The 20,334-nt window shown below is 49.6% G+C and overlaps 4 protein-coding genes across 4 annotated transcripts, besides 1 other annotated feature; 2 read left to right on the forward strand and 2 right to left on the reverse strand.

Moving 5' to 3' along the window:
• Positions 1-590: 590 nt before the first annotated feature.
• FPSE_02959 (uncharacterized protein) lies at positions 591-2,878 on the forward strand (the record flags this gene model as incomplete). The annotated part of the gene is made up of 4 exons (XM_009256078.1): positions 591-1,103; positions 1,156-1,371; positions 1,419-2,092; positions 2,152-2,878. The coding sequence occupies 4 exons, from the start codon at positions 591-593 to the stop codon at positions 2,876-2,878; spliced, it is 2,130 nt and encodes a 709-aa protein (XP_009254353.1).
• A 3,897-nt stretch (positions 2,879-6,775) lies between these two features.
• Positions 6,776-8,679, reverse strand: FPSE_02958 (uncharacterized protein; the record flags this gene model as incomplete). Its single annotated transcript, XM_009256077.1, has 4 exons — positions 6,776-6,813; positions 6,883-7,186; positions 7,236-8,352; positions 8,411-8,679. The coding sequence occupies 4 exons, from the start codon at positions 8,677-8,679 to the stop codon at positions 6,776-6,778; spliced, it is 1,728 nt and encodes a 575-aa protein (XP_009254352.1).
• Positions 8,680-10,349: 1,670 nt separating this feature from the next.
• On the forward strand, positions 10,350-12,260 carry FPSE_02957 (uncharacterized protein; the record flags this gene model as incomplete). The annotated part of the gene is made up of 3 exons (XM_009256076.1): positions 10,350-11,162; positions 11,230-11,566; positions 11,632-12,260. 3 exons carry the CDS (start codon positions 10,350-10,352, stop codon positions 12,258-12,260), a joined length of 1,779 nt encoding a protein of 592 aa, XP_009254351.1.
• Positions 12,261-13,076: 816 nt separating this feature from the next.
• Positions 13,077-19,215, reverse strand: FPSE_02956 (uncharacterized protein; the record flags this gene model as incomplete). The annotated part of the gene is made up of 2 exons (XM_009256075.1): positions 13,077-13,663; positions 13,713-19,215. 2 exons carry the CDS (start codon positions 19,213-19,215, stop codon positions 13,077-13,079), a joined length of 6,090 nt encoding a protein of 2,029 aa, XP_009254350.1.
• Positions 19,216-19,645: 430 nt separating this feature from the next.
• Positions 19,646-19,670: a microsatellite.
• Positions 19,671-20,334: the final 664 nt, after the last annotated feature.

Raw genomic sequence — 20,334 nt, forward strand, 5'->3', positions numbered from 1 at the left:
TTAACGATGCTGGATTTATCCCACCAAAGACTCATACATAAAAAAAGATGCCCCGCGAATGCGACCAAAAATTCTATTAAATGTGGCGTTCGCGAGTAAGTGTGGCCGTGCAGCTACTAATACTCACATGTGGCTGCTGAGTCAAATGTTAATCACATGCCGAGTGCTGCGGGAAAGTGTGGGGAGACTTGCACTTGCCCCAGATTCATCGGCCGAGGAAGCTTTCTGTATGGGGAAACCGCATTTGATGATGGAGCTCACAAGACATTCTTAGCCATGTAGCGCAATAATCTTACACCTTGCAACATTTCTCAACCTATTCTCTTTCCTTTTTCTTGTCAAATAACTCCCCAAGACACTTGTCTCCATCTTCGCTTTTGTTCTGTTTAAAGTTCCTGTCTTTGCGATTTCCCCATGCGCTACAGTGTCTTTGACAGATCTGTGACGTGACGTCGACACGCCTCGGCTCACCCAATTTCAACGTCTGCGCAACCGTGGACCATCCTCGAGTCTCACCTAAGCAACGTCTCCGTAGAAAGAATACCTCTTTAGTCTGATCACAGAGTGTCGAGACTCTTTGCGCGCCTACTATGGGCTCGCAATCGAAGCTCGCCTTGCCAGGCGACCGCACCCTCAAGGGCATCATATCTCAGCTTACCGGTCTCTACGTTTCTAATCGCACACGCATCTCACGCACCGTATGGATCACTTTGTTCGCTGCTCTAGTCAATCGAATCCGACTTGCCATTTCCGAGCAAAAGGCAGCATCGGTGCGCGAAGCTGCCCAGCGCGCTGCTCGTCGCGGTACCACCTCGAGTGGAAGCGAAGAAACGCCAAGAAAGAAGGTGGAATTGAATCGCGAGTTCTTCCGATCGCTTCTAAAGCTCCTTAAGATCGTTGTACCAGGATGGCGCAGTAAAGAATCAAGGCTGTTGATGAGCCACACTTTCTTCTTGGTTCTCAGGACGCTCATTAGTGTGCGCGTAGCTGAGATGGATGGTGCTATAGTTAAGGCCTTGGTGAAGGGTAACGGAAAGGAATTCTTGAAACGAATAGTATGGTGGATGCTGATTGCGGTCCCCGCAACCTTTACCAACTCTATGGTTAGTCTATCCGTAACAAGTCGTGCTATTGCTTTGCTAATGACACATGCAGCTATCATACCACCAAGCCGAGTTATCGCTCAAGTATCGATCACGGCTTACACAACACATTCACGACAAATATTTATCCAACTTGACCTTCTACGGTATCTCAGCTTTGGATGACAGAATAAAGAACCCTGATCAGTTGATTGCGGTTGACGTATCAAAGTTCTCTAACAGTCTGGCTGAGCTGTACAGCAATTTAGCTAAACCTCTGTTAGACATGGTGAGCTCGGTCGATTCCATCTTGTGCGTTTATCTGACCTTTCCTAGACTATATATACCTGGTCTTTATCAAAGAGCGTCGGTGGCGAAGGCGTCGTCTTCATGTCGCTTCTGGTACAGTTATCAGCCAATGTGATGAGGGCGTTGACTCCTCCGTTTGGAAAATACGTTGCCGATGAAGCACGATTAGAGGGCGAATTCCGTTTCCAACACTCGCGCCTCATCGATTACAGTGAGGAAATCGCCTTGTATGGTGGCCACAACGCCGAGAAAGACACGCTCGACAAGGGTTACTTTACTCTCATCAAACACGTCAACTACATCCTTCGACGACGATTCTACCACGGATTTATGGAAGATTTCGTCATCAAGTATTTCTGGGGTGCCCTTGGTTTGATGCTTTGCAGTGTCCCTGTCTTTATCAAGATGCCTGGCCACATCGCAATGAACATGGGTGACCGAACGGAAGCCTTTGTCACAAACAGACGAATGCTTCTCTCCGCATCCGACGCTTTCGGTCGCATCATGTTCTCCTATAGGGAAGTGATGGAGCTAGCAGGTTACACGTCCCGAGTCGCTACTCTTTTGGACGTCATGACCGACGTGCAGGCCGGTCACTTCGAGAAGAAGCTCGTGTCTTCTTCGGGTATAGAGGGCAATGAGGCAGTACTCAAGGGTCGTGGAACAGTACACGAGAGTAACGACATCACCTTTATTGATGTGTAAGTACAGGGCATATAACTTATTCGTGGAACTGGGGCTAACCACATCACCTCAACAGGCCTATCATCTCCCCTAATGGAGACGTACTGATCAAGGCCCTGTCTTTCACTCTCAAGCACGGCGATCACTTGCTCGTTGTTGGTCCCAATGGCTGCGGCAAGTCATCCCTATTTCGAATTCTTGGTGGGCTTTGGCCTGTTTACGGAGGCACTGTTTACAAGCCTCCCTTCCACGCCATCTTCTACATCCCCCAGCGCCCTTATCTATCTCGAGGCTCTCTCCGCCAGCAAATCATCTATCCAGACTCCCTCCGCCAGATGCGTGCCCGCGGCATCACCGATGCAGATCTCGTTGAGTACCTCAAGATTCTAGGACTCGAACACCTTCCTGGATTATACGTCGAAGGATGGGACGCCGAGGCTGAGTGGCGCGACGTCCTTTCAGGTGGTCTTCAACAGCGTATCGCCATGGCACGTCTCTTTTACCATCGCCCCAAGTACGCCATTCTCGACGAATGTACCAGCAGTGTCACCCTCGAAATAGAGAAGGCAATGTACGATACAGCAAAGTCGCTAGGTGTTACTCTCATGACAGTCAGCCATCGCCGAAGCCTATGGAAATACCACTCCCACATTCTTCAATTCGATGGCCAAGGCAATTACGTCTTTACCAAGCTTGATGCTGATCGACGTCTCAAACTTGAGGATGAGAAGGAGGACCTCGAGGTCCGGTTGCGCCAGGTTCCGGAGCTGGAGCGTCGCATTGCTGAATTAACAGCTGCTTAGATATCAATCTCATTTGTGTCGGGGGGTGTTGTAACGAAAGTCTTGTTGAATACCCAGGGGTGAATTTAGGATAAAGCCGTGTCTTGATCGAATGTTTAGACGTTGGCGTACACTCACTCTCGGCACAACAATACATTGTACATCATATACGGTGCCACCAAACAAGCTTATTCTCATAGATGGTGCTATGAAGTTGTGTAGAAATTGAGCCTATTTACTCGCTGCTTCAACATCCAAGAGTCGGCAGGCCTTCTGTTCGGACTCGTTTCCGAACGGTATTATCAAAGCTACCTTCGCACCCTTCCCGCATTCTACCCATCTTGTCAAATATCTTCCAATGGCTCCATATTAGGAAGATTGTTGGGATGGTAGGGACATGTCTTCTTGTGTATACTGTTGTCACCACGCATGATGTCTCGGTGACTTACACCGCATTCGAAGCAGAACTCGTGCTTGCACTTGATACCTGTGGCCCGGACGAGTCAGTACTAAGCCGAATGTTTATTTTGTATCAAGTCCGTGGCTTCACGGCTTGGTCGCTTTAGCCTCGGCAATAATTGTTGTGACCACGAGTATATGGCTGATCACAGGCCCAGCAAAACTCATAACGACATTTGACACCTAGTATAACACCTCTTAGTATCGTCATAAGAATAGTTGTGTTTTAAATTCCTTGTCCGGACGCACCGTCAATGGCAGAATAGACGTGTCGGAAACGCAGGTGTACGGGAAGATATAAACACGAGAAGGGTATGTGTGAACTTACATGTCATGTGTGAGCTATTTAGATGTTAGTGTCAATCAGAAATGGAAAGGGATAGGAGTCTGATTCTTACCAGCCTTTATTCTTTTCAATCGCCCATCCACATCCAGCACATGGCTTGGTGGTACGGCTGACAGTTTCTTTGCTCTGTGCCTCTTCTTTCTTCCTTCTGGCTGCAATCTGACGAGCGAGTTGTGCGGCCTTTTGAGCTTGCTCTCTCTCTTGGCGAGCTCGCTCTTCCCGTCGCCTCATCTCAGCTTGGTCTTCAGCTAGAAGATCTTGAGCCATGGCTCTATCGGCCTCCAGTTGGGCCTGCTGTGCCTCTGACCACTTTTCGTTTTCGAGCTCAAGGTGAGAGCGAAAGTTGTCCGGATCTGCCAAAAGTTGGTCATACTCATCGCAAGAGAGGGTCTCATGCCAGGCTACATTGTGGTGGAAACAAGAACGATGGCTGCAGTGAAGGCAAGTCACAATGGGTTGAGCTGACCCAGACTCATGGATTTGCCCTGAACCACACCCAGAAGTGCACCAAACAAAGTTCTTGGCCTCCGACATGGCTGCCCGCAGTGTAATGGTCTCGTATCTAATCCTTGTCAGTTTCAAATTAGTTTATATGAGTACTGAAACCTTACTTTGTGAACGTCTGTTTGTTAGCATAACGTTGAATGTCAGCATACTCTAGTGGCTCCCGGCATTCAGGGCATCTGATCTCAGTCCAGAGTTTACTGCTCAGGTCCGACTCTATCGATAGCTGAATGCAGTCAAGGCATGTGCTTGGAGGATGTGCGCATGTTGCCGTAATAGAGAAACGTGGGAAAGCATCCACGTGTTTGGTGTCCGCACACACTACACATTCCAAATCACCTGCAACAGCACTTCTAGCGGTACGCTGGTGTGTAACAATCACATCAGTTGAGTCAGCAGCTCGCTGATATCGTTGTCCAAACCTGTTGCGGAGATAGTCAGTGCATGTTCGCGGAAGGTTGAAGAAAGTCATACCGGAATTCGTCAGCTACGTCGGTCTCGAGCTTCTCTAGCTGGCGAAGATATGCCATTGTCATAGCATCATCTTGTTGCTCGAACAAATTTACATACGGGTTAGTGGACGTAGAGGGCACAGCAGTGGCTGCCGTAGTTCGAGGGCGTTTGTTGGGTAATTCTGTGTGGACTCTGGCATCAAGAGACTTTGTATCAACATCCTCAACATCAAGGTCTGTCAGGTCCAGGATAGATGATGAAATAGGAGCGTAGCCCCGTTGTGATGTCGATTTTCCCTTTTCATTAGAAGTAGTCTCGGAGGTTGTGACTATATCAGGGGGTGAGCCGGAAACCAAGTCGTCGTCATTGTCTAAGAAAGAAGGCCGTTGGTAGTGAAAGGCTGGCTGAGCAGAAGGTGCGGGTGCGGGTGCGGGAGTGGCACCTGGTTGTTGCAGGTGAGTTTCCGGGTTGTGCGACGACGATGAGTTGGAAGGCCTCAAAGCCAACTCAGAGGTAGATTCTGTTGGAGTGAGGGGGTTTTGACTATCGCGCTGCTGCCCTTGATCGGTTTCATCCTCTTCCTCGTCATCCACGAGCCAGATGGATTCGTCGTCGTCTCCAAAGCCTCCCATGATATCTGGGTTTACCCGCCCGTAGATACCAGCCGGGTTGGCAAACATGTTGTTCCTGAGAGGATTTGCGTCTGTGTAAGGAACGTACTTTGTGGCATAAGGGTTTGGTCCTGGATTAGGGGGCTCTTCTACTGGCTCCTGGGTTGTGGGATCCTCTTGGTTGTGCTGATCATCAGAGAGGGTCGAGACAGTAGAAGGGACAGAGGTTGGAGGTAGAGGATAAGAGGGTTGCTGTCGAGGCTGTTGCTCATGTTCAAGATCCGTCGAGATTGTCGAGGGAACAGAAGTGGGGGGTAGAGGATAGGGATGGTCTTGATATGGAGGCAGATTCCCTGTGTTGGTGGTAGTGTTGCTGTTGTTATTGTAGTAATCGACAATGACAGCCTCAGCGTCAACTTCAGATTCAACGAGGGCGTTGCTAGAAGCCTGGAGTTCAGGATTTGAAATTGTCCTCGACGCCTTCCTCTTCTGCCAAACGTTGGATGCTTTGTTCTTGAGAGATCGCAGCATCGCTAAACAAGGCAAGAGAGCAATGATGCTCGGACCAGGGTAGGTAGCAAACTTCAGTTTGGGTCCGGGGAGTTGCAGTTACAGCGGCAGTGGTGATGGCACTGTCCGGGCCTGTTACCTGGTGTGGATCGGTACACTATTTGTTCGGAGGAGATTCAATGCTGTGCATAACGCATTCATTTGTTACTGAATAAAGACCGACCGAATAAAATAAAACCAACATCAAGTTGAATTCTCGTCTCACGTGAATGAATATCAAGCAAGTCCTGCTGCCTGAGGTACTTCTGCCTCCACCACCGTCACTCGCAGGGCAGTTTCAGGCTGTGCTTCTATTCAGTTGAGTCTCTGTAAGTACCTATCATGTAGCGTATCATCTTGACTTAGACCTGAAGCTATACCTGTTCTTGGACCGTTGTACCCCGCTGGGCTGAATTGGAGGGCATGCAGGTGGTTGCAGGTATGAGCTCTGACAATGACCTCCTACCATTGACACTTATGTCCACTTTTTGGAGCTACTCGCCCGATTAAAGTGTTCATTAGTGCATCATTGAAGGGGGCCCTGTCCCCGGCAGTGCTCTGCCCCCGCTTCTCAAGCTGTCAAGGCTCTCTCGGATCAGTGTACCCCTAGGGTGTCTGTAACTGTCTGACAACCACTTACACCTAGACAGTCGGCACATGTATTATCAAGGCTACCTAGGTATTTATTGTGATTTATTTATAGAGACCCTCAGAAGAGCAGACAACTTGCATGGCTGCTGGATACAACGACAAAAAGACGGAATTGGTGAGTCAGTTTAGGCGACTTCGGACAAGGCATTAAGCCAGTTAGTTATCTCTTGCACCCTTAAACTACCTGGTTAGGCTGGCAGCTTTTTAATCAAGTTACCCTCTAGAGTACAATCTTCCAGATACCAGAGTCGCACATTAATTTCTCCCAAATTTAAAGATCGCAGAACCACTTCGTTCACTTCCGGGTCTTAAAACATCGCAATCATCCTGTGTCTATGTAAACGCTTAGACATACTCGCACGTCACTGTGTTGTATCGCTGGCCTGTGGCACGGATTAGTAAGACCCAATGGTAAACATGCATGCATGCATGCTTCTTATAGCAAAACGTACCGTTGTAAAGTAGAGTGTAAGTGGTGGATGCTGAAAGATAGACTGCCTCTATTTTGCAGTTCAATTCATAATACCATTGCCCGTCTGAACCTTGGCGACGAGAAAGCTGGTTCTCTGGAATATGGCTGACATCAGCCTCGACATGCGAGAGGGTCTTCACGTTATCATCGCGGGCCACTGGTGCTTCCCGAGGCAATTGATCGTTGTAAATTGTCATCTTGATCTTGCGGATGCGACCACTGCTGACAGGGCCTGTCCAGACGAAGGATGTGAAATAAGGCTCGTTCTCCGAAACCTCTGAGCCCTGGAAAATGTTAGACCACTCCGTTATACAATTGATCTCCAAGACTCACCCTGGTGATAAACCACTCCATCGCGAGGACTTTGTAGCAGCCGTCCAGGCCACACCACGTCCTGTTGCTCTTGAGGTGGCCGTGTAGCTTGTCATCCCATCGAGCACGCCACTCTGTGCCGTAGTGCTTTCGAGCCTTGCGATTCTTCACTCTGACCACAGCAAGTTCCGGAGCGGCATTGGCGAGCCCCTTGAGAACAGCACCTTGAACAATAGCCTGCCACGCGTTCGGTGGCTGCATGATTTGGATGGAATTGTCGACGGAAATCCTCAGCCGCTCTTTGAGGTAGCTTGAAGCTCCAAACCCACCGACCAGAAGGATGGCGCGGACAGGCACGTTACTAGCCGTGATCTGGTCCTTTACCAACCTGATGACCTCTAGCACGACTGGCTCGAAGATGGTCTTGAGATCCGATGCTTTCAGAGCGAATCGTCCTCGGCTAATACCGAGAGTCTTGTTGTTGGCCAAACCTGCCACGGGGATGTTGTAGGTTTCGTCTGGCGCTGTGTTCAAAGTGAATTGACGCTTGACCTTCTTCTCAAACACCTCCATGGCTTCGGCCATAACTTCTTCGTCAAACCCTTCCTCCTTGCCCAGCTTGCCCCGAAGATACTTGGCGAAGCGCATGTTGAGGAATGTGGAGCCACAAAGAGCCCCTGAACCAGGAGCTGCTTCTTGGACTTCGAGGATGGGCTTGAGGCCAGTGATAGTGTACGAGATCAAGTCAACTGTGCCACCGCCGGCATCGACTACGACGATAGTATCACCAACTTTCAGTCCATGAGGGTCAAGTCCATGCAAAGCATAAATCGCGGCGGCCTCGGGTTCGGAAACAAGGTGAACCTGCTGCTGAGACGCTGAAAGTCCCGATGCCTTTTGGCATGCCTTCTTGGTTTTGTCTTTGGCTAGATCGCTCCAGATAGCCGGAACGGTGACGACAAATTCGAGGGGAGTGCTGTTCACGATGCTGTCGCCTAGCTTCTCGCGCAGAGTGTACAACAGATGGTCGCCAAGCTGTGAAATAAAGTCCGTGACAAGCTTGTCTACATTTCGGCTGCATCGAGCACCATCGGAGCTCAAGGATTGACTCATTGCTTGTAGGTCGGGATCAAGGTCTCTTCAAGACAACAGTCAGCTGGCCTGGCTATTTGCGTCAGGGTTGCAGAAACACTTACAGCTTGAACCACTCTATGACTTCATCCTGTGGCGCAGTGATAGGGATGGAGAAACCCCATTCAATCTTGTCTCCATTGTATCGAAGCTTTGAGGGCACCTTGTCGCTAGATTCTCCCTCTCTGTTGGAACTGGACACGGGCCATTGTGTGACGCAAGTTCGTCTCGATGGATTGCGACTCTCAGCCCAGGCGACTCCGGAGTAGGTTGTACCAAAATCAATCCCAACAATGATCTTTCGATCAGTGATCTTGAGCTTGTCGAAGTCCATGGTGGCCTGTTGATGACGAGCTGCAACTTCAGGTGTGAGGCGAAGGGCTGTTTGTGCGACAAGCAGCGACTGACGAGTATCAAGGGAAAGAAGCAGTATCTTTGTTGCAAGAGATGAAGAAATTCAAGACCGTGAAGGATAAAAGAACAAACAAACCAAATGCTTGCCAGGTGAACCGAGGCCTAAACAGCGAGGTAGTTGAGTGAAGGGAAGAAAGGTAACGGTGACAGTGGCAGGGGCAGTGATAATTATTGGATCGAGACTGCCCCGCGGTGTTACTGGAGCGAATGCGCTTGTATGCAACCTATAGCTATCCAGATTTTGTTGCCTAAAAGACTCTCATATGCTGATGGCTTGCATCCATGGCAAATCATCTGTTTATTTTCCACACTCTGGACGAATACTGTAGGATGAGCTGAGTTATAAATCTACACCCCCAGCTTTACATTATTATCCAGCCACTTTCCTATCTCCCCATGAGGGGTCAAGTCTCTGTCTGGCAAAGCATTTGCTAAATGAACGAAGCAAGAATGCTGCCAGGCGGCTGCTTGCCTGTCATTTGCCCATGGAGGGGAATTCTGCCTTGCCTGGGAGTCTACAATGCTATACTTCCATTAGACTTAGTGACCAGGCGTGAGGTTCAGGTCGCCCGTGGTTAGCTCAAACCGTTCGGGCACTAAACCAACTGGCAGCTTAGAACATGAGACAAAATCAACTCGTCAGTTCATTCCAAGGTTTCAAGAGCACTTATTCTTTCAACTGCCGGCTCCAACCCACACTAGTCCAAGCGACTGCGGGTGCGGCTGAGGTCTTAGAGGGGCAATTGCGGGGGTGAATGTGCCCTGCAGCGCAAGGGTTAGTCGATCACTGGGGGGCTTTTTGGACGGGGCGACCCATCCTGAATCTAGGTCGTCTTGATATGAGAGCCCCGACGATTGTTGTACTAATTGTATGATATTGATTCTTGGTATAAGCCTAGGCAGTAGCTGGCTCATCATATTCATATACTCAGCGAACAAACAGAATCTGGTGGTGCGAGATATCAGGCTACTGATACATAAACTTAGTAGGGTCTCTATCCCTGTCGCCCAGCGGATCTTGGAGTGCAGATACTACCTAGGTAAGTAAGTCTACATGAACAACATCATCTGACATTATCCAAAACAGAAACAAAAACAAACACAGATAACGGAATGCATACTCAGTTTGTACAGCCTGGTCATAGTTTAGTTAGTAGGTAGAGCAGAGTGAGCCCTACCTGAAACTAGAAGTGGACAGCCATTTACAAGGCATTCAGTGCCAGGCCACTGAAGGTAGCACTGATATGGACACCCCCTTCCTTCCTTCCTTGCCATTGCACGATGCAGTCAGCCTCTTCTCTGCTTGGAATACTTAGATACCTCATACATTACCTGCTCACTTAGTACTTGCATTTGTAGACAACTCACAAGTAATTCACTGCCCATTCTAGGTCGATCCGTTGTCTGTCAAGCTGCAGGCTTCCGTTCTACATCGTTGTCTACGCTGCATTCCAATTGCACTGCATCGCACTTCTCGGATCATTGTACAAATCCACACTCAGTCCGTCAATTCTCCTCCATCTGATCGCGGGAATTGTGACACTGTCCTACTGTCCAACTGTCTCCCCCTGCGTCGTCCTTCTTCCAACAATGGCGGATGCAAAGAAGCATAACTCCCCTCCTTCAGTTCCTCCAAAAGAACCCATCGAAGACAGCAAGCCAGCCTCTGGCACCTCTAACAGACCAAAGGAAGAGTCTCGCAACAAGCGTCGCCCTGATTCTACACTGGGGCAGAAAGAAAACAAGCGGGAAAATCTGGACATTTCCTGTTCCCCAGAGAAGCGACTCCATAAGACATCTTCCGCAAACCCAAAGATGCTTGACAGTTCAGAACAAGATGACTGGGTTGAGATCCCGTCCAGAGAGCTGGTTCAAGAGCCAAATGGGCAGGACCATCAGGCGCAAACTCAATCAGCCTTGACCGATTTGATGGAGTTGGACAGTTCTCCCGCTGCTGAAAAAGCTCTCGGCGATGACAGTGCCTCGCGGTCGGCAGCAATGGCAAAGGCCAATTTACCACACTCCGCTGAATTTCAGTCGCTCGACGAGCTTGCTGGCTTTGAAAATGACAACGTCGCCCACTACAACGAACAGCTGCGAGAACAAAACTGCCAACTCGACCGCCGCATCCAAGACCTTCAGCGGCAGCTATCCACGCTCACCACGGACAAGCAAATCGCAGAAGAGAAATCAGACACGCTTTCAGAGAAGTTAAACAGTCTAAAGCAAAGAATGAACTCCAACATGACAGAGGTAGAGATCAGCAGCGAGGCGCTGGCAGACAAGGTTGAAGACCTAGGCAAAGAGAATCGTGCGCTCAGAGAACAACTCAACGACGCACAGTCTCACATTTTCAGCCTGCAGCCTTACCGGAAGGAACTGACCTCGGAAGAGGTTGGACAGGTACGCTACTCGTGCTATATTTCTCACATGTAGATTCTGTGCATATTTGCTAATGTCTGGACCCTAGGAGTATGATGCTCTCGTCGAACAAGTCCAGGACTGGGTTCAAAAGTTCATGGATCCGTGGTTGGATGATCACCAAGAAGGAGTTGATTCCCTCCTCGGCAATGCGAAGAAACGAGCAGTAGATGCTACCAGATTCAAGCACCTCTTGTACCAGTACCCCGATCTACTCCATGGCGCAAGCTTCCCGGAAACCGACGAGGACATCATCACATCTGTGATCATGAGATATCTGCATGACCACATCTTTCAAACTGTACTATATGGTATGATTTCTCGTTACGTCGAGGTCATAAGCTTCATTGAGAAAGAAATGCAAATGTCGGTCGAGCCCAAGCGAGGTATGTTCACGTCCATAAACCACATTCGCTCACCGTCTTTGAGCGACTGACTAACGCGTACAAAGATCTTTTCTCTGTGAGAACTTGGACTGCTGAAGCATATAACGCCCTTCTCAGTTCTCCCCAATTCAAGGGGGTTCGCAATGAACGACGCGAGGCTATGACACGTGAACTCGCAAACATACTCAAAATATTCTTTAAGAAAGATCAATTCAACTGGTTCTGTCAGAATACGTGTCAACGAATCGTCGTGCCCGCCATGAGACTCTACGAGAAGCTACAAATTTCAACTAACCACTTTTACCTTGACGTCAACTCTTTTATCGTCAGAGCTGGAGGCGAGCTTACCACATCCACTGATTTTATCGACACAGTCGAGAATCTCGACTGCAAGAACGTACTGCAGAATCGGAAGACATTCAACATAGGAAAACTTGAAACGCCGCCATCCAAGAAGGAGCTTTATCACCGCCTGCACAACGTCTGCACTGTGGTGCCGGCCTTGTACATGAGACAGATCGGACAGCGAGACGCAATCAAGGATCCTATCGTGGTTCGGAAGCAGCAGATGCTGGTTGCATGGGGACCCGAGGAGAAACGCAAGGCATATCAGGAGAGCGGCGAACGAACGCTTGTGTCGCATCTGTACGGGTTCAAGGGCGCGGGAGAAGGGTGGGCCTCCTTCCTGAGGTAATAAATGCGAATTGAAGGCAACGTGGGCAATAGTACTTCAGGGGAAGCCACACACACAATGAGTGGCGGTTGCATAGCGAGGGACCATGATACTGCAATCTTCTTGATATGAATGCAAATGAGTAATAATCACAATGAGAGGTTGATTTCACCAATTGTTATACTGCCTGTAGATAGCACAATCGGCAATGGTTGTATCCCATCGCTATAATATCGAGATTGTATTATTAACGTCGATGCCTCGAAAGACTCTCGATATAAATTGTACACGCGTGCTTGAAGCACACACAAGTTCCCCATGGCCACAACTAGGCATACACAGCATCCCAGGTATCCAGAACACCAAGCTACATGACAAAAAGGGGGTGAAAACAAATGGAACGAATGCAGAATGCCTTTCAAGAGACAAAAGAATGAGCATCAGCGAGAAGTAGAAATGAAACAATAGGGCAATAAGGAAATAAAAGCCTGGCCCTTCTTTGATCGTCAAGAGGGCGGCGAGGTATAGCACTCTGTATATCCATCCATCCCATTCTCCTAATTCCACACCTCATCTCTGTTTTCCCCCAAGGTGATCCAACCTCGGTTCCTCTAGTTGTGAATACATGACTCCTTTCTCCCTGTTCCCCATTTAGGTCGAAAGCCGTTTATAGTTAAAAATTAGAAAAACAAAGGAAGTAAGTGTAAGATGGACCTGTCTAGGTCTGTTCATGCCACTGTCTCATGCCAGTGGTTGCGAATGCTCGTCTTCTCGGCGCCGAGATGCCTTTTTGTCAAAGCCGACGCTGCGCCGGCCAAAATGAGTCCGGAAGTAGTTCTACTCCTCGTCCAGACTTCCCATCATGCCATTGCCTTTGCCTTTGCGGCCCAACTTGAGCATGCTGAACCTCTTGCGAACGCTGCCCTTCTTGCTGGCAAGTTTGTTCTCGACGGGCTTGTCGCTGTGGTTGCTGTTGTCGCCGCCGCCGAATTGCTGGTCAAAACTTCCACGACCGCTGAGGACTCCAGGGGATTCAGGGTGCTTCTCGTCTTGCGACGGTGCGCGGAAGAAACTGTGTCGACGGCCCTGTTCTTTGCTTTGGCCTTGGCTTAGGGAGCGGCTGAGGTTGCTTGCGGTCTCAATGTCTCCATTCACTTCTTCGGGCTCGGTTGGCAACTCTGGTTCCTTTTTCTTACTGCCGCCAAGGAAGCTCAGCCGTGTGCCTCGTTTCGAAACTGGTCTGATGACTGAGGCCTCTTCTGCCGTGACACCGTTCACAACAATGCCCACGTTCTTGTTCTTGGGGCTAGCTGAGGAGGAACGAGATGACCGTTTCCAAGTTGGTGAAGGAGTTGCAACAAGCTCGCGCTGTGGTTGGGGAGGAGTGAAGTGTGCGATTTCTGGCGCGAATGTGCTCTCGAAACCTGTATGAGTCAGTATAGTGAACCAGCTTGTTTTCGGACCTTGACTTACATCTATGAAGCTCATCATGTTTCTGGGTAAGGAGCTCATTGGAACTTCGAGAGAACATCGCAAGACACCTCTTGATCATGATGGCATGGTCGACAAGTGCCATCTTGATCGCACTGTCTTGGGGGGTCAATTCCACCTCCGACACTTCCTGATCCTCCTCTTCCTCAACATCTTCCTCGGTCTCCTTGGGTTCTGGCAGCAATTGTCGGTAACAAGCGACGCTATTCTCAGACGTAGGGTTCACTGATACGCTGACTGCATCGAGAAGTAGCTGCGCATGGTCCCCGTTACCCTCAGCAACTCGGTGCTCGAGGGCAGTCATCTCTTGAGTCTTGCGAACGATGCGTTCTAGGCCTGTTTCATGAGCACTAAGGGTGATCTCTTGGGCATCAACGACTTCGCTACGACGAAGAATAGTAGGGAAAGCATCAGCGGTCGTAAACACCAACTTCTCGGCAGAATGCTCTTTGACAGGGCCGGTTGTGTTACGCCGGGTGGAGATGGAAAAAGTCTGAGGGTGAGAGGAGAGGAGGAAATCTCGAATCACTTGTGGGACTCGTGCACGCTGGAAGACTTGATGGCTTAGATCGCGGTGAGGCGTAACGGCCGAGACGACCAAAAATTGGCCCTCAACATCGTCAACATCTCCCCCAGTAACGATCTGAGCAGCTGGGTGCTGCTCCTGCATGCGGTCTGTAAAGGCTGAAGCACGTTCACTAGGAGATCCCTCGTATATGAACTCTTTATCTCGAAGGTTTGCATGAAACCCAAGTCCCTTGTAGACAACCTTGAAATATTTGGGGATAATCTTGTCGCTCTTTGAGATAGTCTCGTATATCGTCGCGATTGCCCGCTCGGTCCTGGCGAGCTTGGAGAAATCGAAGATGTTGCTCTCGTACTGCACCTGCAGTTCCTTGTAAGCTGCCAAGGCGTGGCTCCACGAATCTCCTTCTTCGAAATACTTGATCATGTCGAAATACAGCCGTTCCTTTCTCTCAAACTGTGTTTGTGCTGGAAACTCTGGGTCTGGGAGCGCGGGAGTTTGGCTGGTAGGGTCCCATTCGTATAGATCAGCGTGAAGTCGCAGAGCCAAACCTGCTTCGGTGTGGTTTCGTGATTCGGCTTGCAGATCTGCAAGTTGGTGTACGTAACGAACAAAGATTTCCTCCTTCTGCATATCGCGTAGGAATTCCATGAGTCTGAGATGATTGATGAGGCTCGACGCTTCGCCTGTATCATCGCTGCTGTGTACAGCAACAAGAAGGTCAAGGAATTCGTCAATGGTGCCAACGAATTCACGTATAGCAGTGTATAGTGGCTCGTCAGGGATATCGGCCAGGGGCTCGAACCGTTCAAGAAGTTCGTGAATGAACAGCTTCTGAAGGATACTTTCAGTCAATGGCTTCTCCTTAAAGAACAAATCCAAACGATCAATCGTCTCTGTTTGGATAATTGATAAGTCTTCACTCAGAGTCCATTCGCTGACAATCATTGTTTGCAATACCTCAACCGCCATGCGTCGAAGACCCTCGTGCACGCTAAGACATAACTCGACAATTGGGCCAACAAGTGCAGGAACATATTGCACCTGGTATCCTCCCATCTTTGAAAGGTTATACCGGCTTCGTTCATCGGATGAAGTCTCCCATCCGATAGCCTCCCAGGTACGGCGCAGGAGCTCAGCGCCATGTTCTCGAACATCACCCGCAATCTTCCACACTGCTCTTCGCTTCTGTTCTGGGAAAGTTTCCAATGCAAGAGATGTGCTGCCCACCAGCTTGAGAAGGGTCGTGAAGAAAAGTTTCCATAGTTCAGTATTAAAACTCTCTGCTTCCTCCGGGTCGGGGAGGAATGATTCCAACATGGTACCAGCGAGATACTCAAGTGTCCGCATAGTCGATTTGTGATGATGGATATGCACACTCAACCATTCCAGGGGATACGCCTCTCCCTTGAGAATGCTCATGTGTACTCTAAGCAGATTTTCTAGTAAAGTGGTCAAGTCGTCCTCGGCAAGCTCAAGTTGCATGCCCGAGGGTGAATTAGATATCGAAGACAAAATAGCAGAAAGCTCGACCAAGGCTTCATCGAATTGAAGGTCGTCATTAACAGGCTTAGTTGGGAAAGGGTATGATGATGGGAAAAGAAGAGAAAGGCGATCCTTTGGTTTGCCGGGGGCTGCAAGGATCGCCAAGTAGGAATCGATTATTTTAGGAATGTGGTCGGGAATCTCGGAGCCAAGGTAATCAATCTGGCTGGCCAGGACAGAGCAGCATAGACGGATCTGATCTCTCCATTGGTCTGTCACCTCTGCTGTGTGACCCCAGTGAGGAGTAATCCATCTCACGGTGTTGGTGCTCAGTGCTAGTTTCTGATCGGGGTGGGCGAACAGGTCCAGCTTGCTGTAATTGATAATCAGTACAAGCTTATAAAGAATGAGCTTGCCTTTGACATCTGTGCACGAGTCCATAAAGTCAATGGCGATATGCAGGATTTCCTCCGTGTTTAGCAGGCCAGCAAGCTCTGGTAACCACTGGTGGAAATGCTGAACAGCAAGGGTCTGGGTTCCAACAAGCGCAGGGGCAGTGTTGCGCATCATCGCGTCAAGAGCCTTAAAAATGGCACGGAGTTCGCGTGTAAACCCTGTTGTGTTGGAGGTGATGCCAATGCCAGCTTCCTTCTCCTTTTGTTGATTTCTTGCATGAGTGATGAATTTAAGGATGTGCCTGACAACCTTGAATGTAGCACGTAGCTTCCTGGCGATCTCGGGTTCGGAAGGGTTCTGAAGAAGTCTGGTGAACGACCGCATCAAACATGGTGTTGAAAAGGGGTAGTTGAACAGGTTCTCGGCATACTGGTCGACCAAAGGTCCCAGGTTGAATCTTCGGTCATGGACAATGCCTAACACTCGAACCAGAGCAGTAAACACAAGATCCTCAAACTCATGACTACCGGAGTATTCAACGAGGATTCCGAAGAGACCATCCAATACGTCATTAAGTAGCTTGACCACCTCGATCTCAGGCACGAAGATGAGCTGCTTAAGCACACCAGGAACCTCCTCTCTCTGGAGATCTCTCCATTTCAAGAGTCCCAGGATCACTCTATCCTGCGAGAATCGAGTGCTGCAGAGGTATGTGTCGGTACGGAGAACAGCAAGCGGGCCGTTAGCGTCAGCTGTGTCGTCGTCTTTGCCTTGAGGGCTCCACAAGAGGGATAGGTATCCACCCTTTCCGGTTGGCCCAGGCTGTGCAGTCGAGGTGTGCTCATCTATCTTATAGAGTAGCAGACCATGTCGACCATCGCGTATGAACGCCCCCTGGTCCCACAACGGTATATGAGCAATGGCGAATGGAGGGTTGGGCATATCAGACACAAACATAACGATATGTGCTTGTGACACATCACTAGGGGCCAAAGAAAGGCGCAGGGTTTGGTTCCAGGGCTCCCCTCGTTCTGCGGCTATCGATTTGAACGTGCTCAACGGCTCTGTATTTGAGGAAGCAAAGATGCAGTTGTCGATTCGCTCTCCAGAGGTCTTCCTAACCTCAAGAGTTATCTGTAGGTTGTTTCCATGAACACTGGAGGGCATCGCTGTTGCACTGCCGCCAAATCGCGACAGGAGGTTCTGTTTACCAAGTATGGCGTCGTTCAAGGTGAAGTAGATGTCGGAGCGAGGTCTTGTGGGAGCGCCGGAGAATCCCATTTTGTTTGTCTTGGCCACCCCTGAAAGCATGGTCGGAGTAGATTTTATGAGGATGTCGGCGTCTGAATGGTTGAAGCTCCTAAGCTGCAGCTGCAATCGATCTCCCCTTCGAGACTTCTCGTAGTGTCCAGATGGGCTATCCAGTAATTCCTTGACCAGCGGTTCCCAGTCATCAGCATCATTCTCGCCTGCGTGTCTCAATGACGATGACCATATACTCATCAAATGTTCAACTTCATCGTCTTGTTTCATGATCGGGTTTAGCCGTAAAACACCGAGGCCAATCATGCGATCTGCGGTTTGCGTACCATCCGTTGGACTGCCAGTCTTTGATCCCGCCGTACTTGGCGGTCCAGAACCCTCTCGGCTCTCAGAACCGGACATTGAATGTCGCCCGTCGTACTGTTCAGCAACAGCATCCATGCGTGACACAGGTGAGCCTCGAGAAACACCCCTCGAGCTCTTGCTACCCCACATAAGGCTTCTTCTTGACTTTATGCCGCCTGAGGAGTTCGGTTTCGTTGGGTCTCTGGAATACGAAGCTGATGGCGCAGTTCCGGATCGAGATAGAGATTGCGGAGGGATGATCTGATGAGACGCCAACACCTTGACCACGAGGAATAACTCGGCTTCTGCCGAAGGTACGTCTCCCACGTCTTGAGAAGACAGGTCTGTGAACAGCGTTTTTGTCTGCACGTGCTTGGCCAAGTTGACGAGTGTGCCGCCTGCTGGTATCCTGACGGTGAATCCTTCTGAAAGAACAGAAGGCTGGCCGTACGCAGGCTTGCTAACAAGGTAGAATACAAGTGAGGTCTCCTCAATCGAAGCACCAGCAAAACCCTTGATATCAACCATGAGGTGATGCAGTGCGGTCAGCTCAGATGTAGACTGTGGAGGTTCGTCCAACAAACTCATTACAGATTGTAATTTAGTAACCTTGACAATACAATCGTCGGCTGTCAAGACCCTTCCTCGCGCTTCAGGATCCCGAACAATGACCTCTCCTCCACAAAGCTTGTTCACCCGCACCAAATCCCATACTGTCTTTTCGCGTAGGCGGTCGTATTCGTGTGAGGTAAGAACGTTATATAGAAATTGTTGGCGATGTAGGTTGAGGCTTGTGATTAGCTGCGAAAGCTGGTCGAGGCGGCCATACTGTCGAGAAAGAAGGAGCTCGTGTAAGTTGGTAGAGTGCCACTCTCTGAGGCATGAGGCGATCTCGTCGATCAAGGGTTCTGAAAGCGACGTCGGTGTCTCGTCTCCGATCTTCAACATGGGCACCGGTGCAGCAGGGCGTGGGGCATCGGGGTCCCTTATCACGGGCACAGAGAGGTTGCCCAATGTACCATTAGGAAGTTCCCTAAAAGGAGTTCGGCCACTGGAGATCGTTGACCTGTTTCCTTCCTTGCGACTTTTGCGAGCTGAATTATTTGTCACGCCGCTCTTGGCAGAATCACTTGCGCGTGGCATATCACCATCTATGGCGGGGCCATCGCTCGCTGCGTCGTCGTCTTCGTCGTCGTCTGGTTCTCCCAGCATTTCTCGAACCTCGACACAGCTTCTGGGGAAGATTCCGCTAAACACGCGCGCCTCGAGGGTCTGACCCTTGACAGACGTCAAGCCAGCCAGCAAACTGGGAGGCGCTACCAGGTAGCCGCGCAACCAGTTGCCGTCTGGCGTCTCCTCGATAATATAGAGCTCATCGCCAATCTCAAGAGGAAGGTCGGCCGGGCTAGATGCGGGAAACGGAAAGGTCGCGACGGCGAACGCGATGCGGGGGAGAGGCTGCCAGGGCATTGAAGATCTTCGCAGAGCCGGACCGACTTTATCGAGGAAGTTCAGTAACAGCGGTCGGTGCTGGGACTCGTCGAGGATTTCGCAGTTGGGGGGTCGGCAACGGCGAGAGGTAAGAACTGCCTTTACGGTTCGAGAGAGTCGGATTTGAAGTTGGTGATCGAGACGTCTATTCTTTGTTGTACTGGAGAATTCATCAAGATATTCAAATATCGGAGTGTCGTGTTAGGAGCTGTTGTTGAACAGATGCTCCGTTGGCCAATCGCGGGCTCATGGATCTTGGGTTCGGCTCAGTTACCAGAAGCAAAAAGGCAACGAGGACGAGGACGGCGCAAACTGGGAGAAGTCGATTTTGGTGGAATTATATTCAATCGCGGCGATTTTGAACGAATGAATTCGTTGTTGTTGAATAAACTGTTTGGCTGGCAGCCACAGTCAAGTCAGGTCAAGTCAGGTCACTCAAAATTCAGAACCCCTGAGCAAACGCGAAATAAGGTAGCTTGCGGCGGGTTCTGGCAAGGGTTCTAGATCAAGGAGTGGCCTCAGCCTTTTTGCGTGGGATGGGATTGGGATGTGAATGGAGGTGGGTTGGACTAGTTTAAGAACTGAGAAAGGAATTGGCCAAGGTACAAACAGTACTAGTGTGAAACAAACAACAAAAAAGTCAAGTAGTAGTATTGAAGTAGAAGAATTAAACAGAATTGGACAATAGGAAAGAAAGCCTGACTCTTTCTGAATGGAAAATGAAAAAAGGATGAGGCAGAAGCTGAGGATGAATAACCGTACTAAGAGAGTCAAAAAAGGTTGGACTAACGATGTGTAGTAAGATCGAATCCAATACCAATAGTTAGTTGGATGCCAATACCAAACGGTTCAAAGTTTCGGGAGTTCTAATTCTGGCTTCTAATAATTCTAGGGCTGTCTAATTTGACGAGAGGCAACAGTAATAGTAACATATCTGCTACACAGATACTCTGTACATAATCGATGGATATCTTTTGGACCGCTATTTGCTTTTGAAATTCCAGGGTCTGGTCTCCCAATCTCACTTCCATCTCCACTAGTGGACGGTATGTGCTGCAAGTTAATGAGTGTGTGGATCGACAAGAAGCCTGAAGGTCG

The sequence above is a fragment of the Fusarium pseudograminearum genome, chromosome 3 (assembly GCF_000303195.2).
Source record: "Fusarium pseudograminearum CS3096 chromosome 3, whole genome shotgun sequence".
Taxonomy (NCBI): Eukaryota; Fungi; Ascomycota; class Sordariomycetes; order Hypocreales; family Nectriaceae; genus Fusarium; species Fusarium pseudograminearum.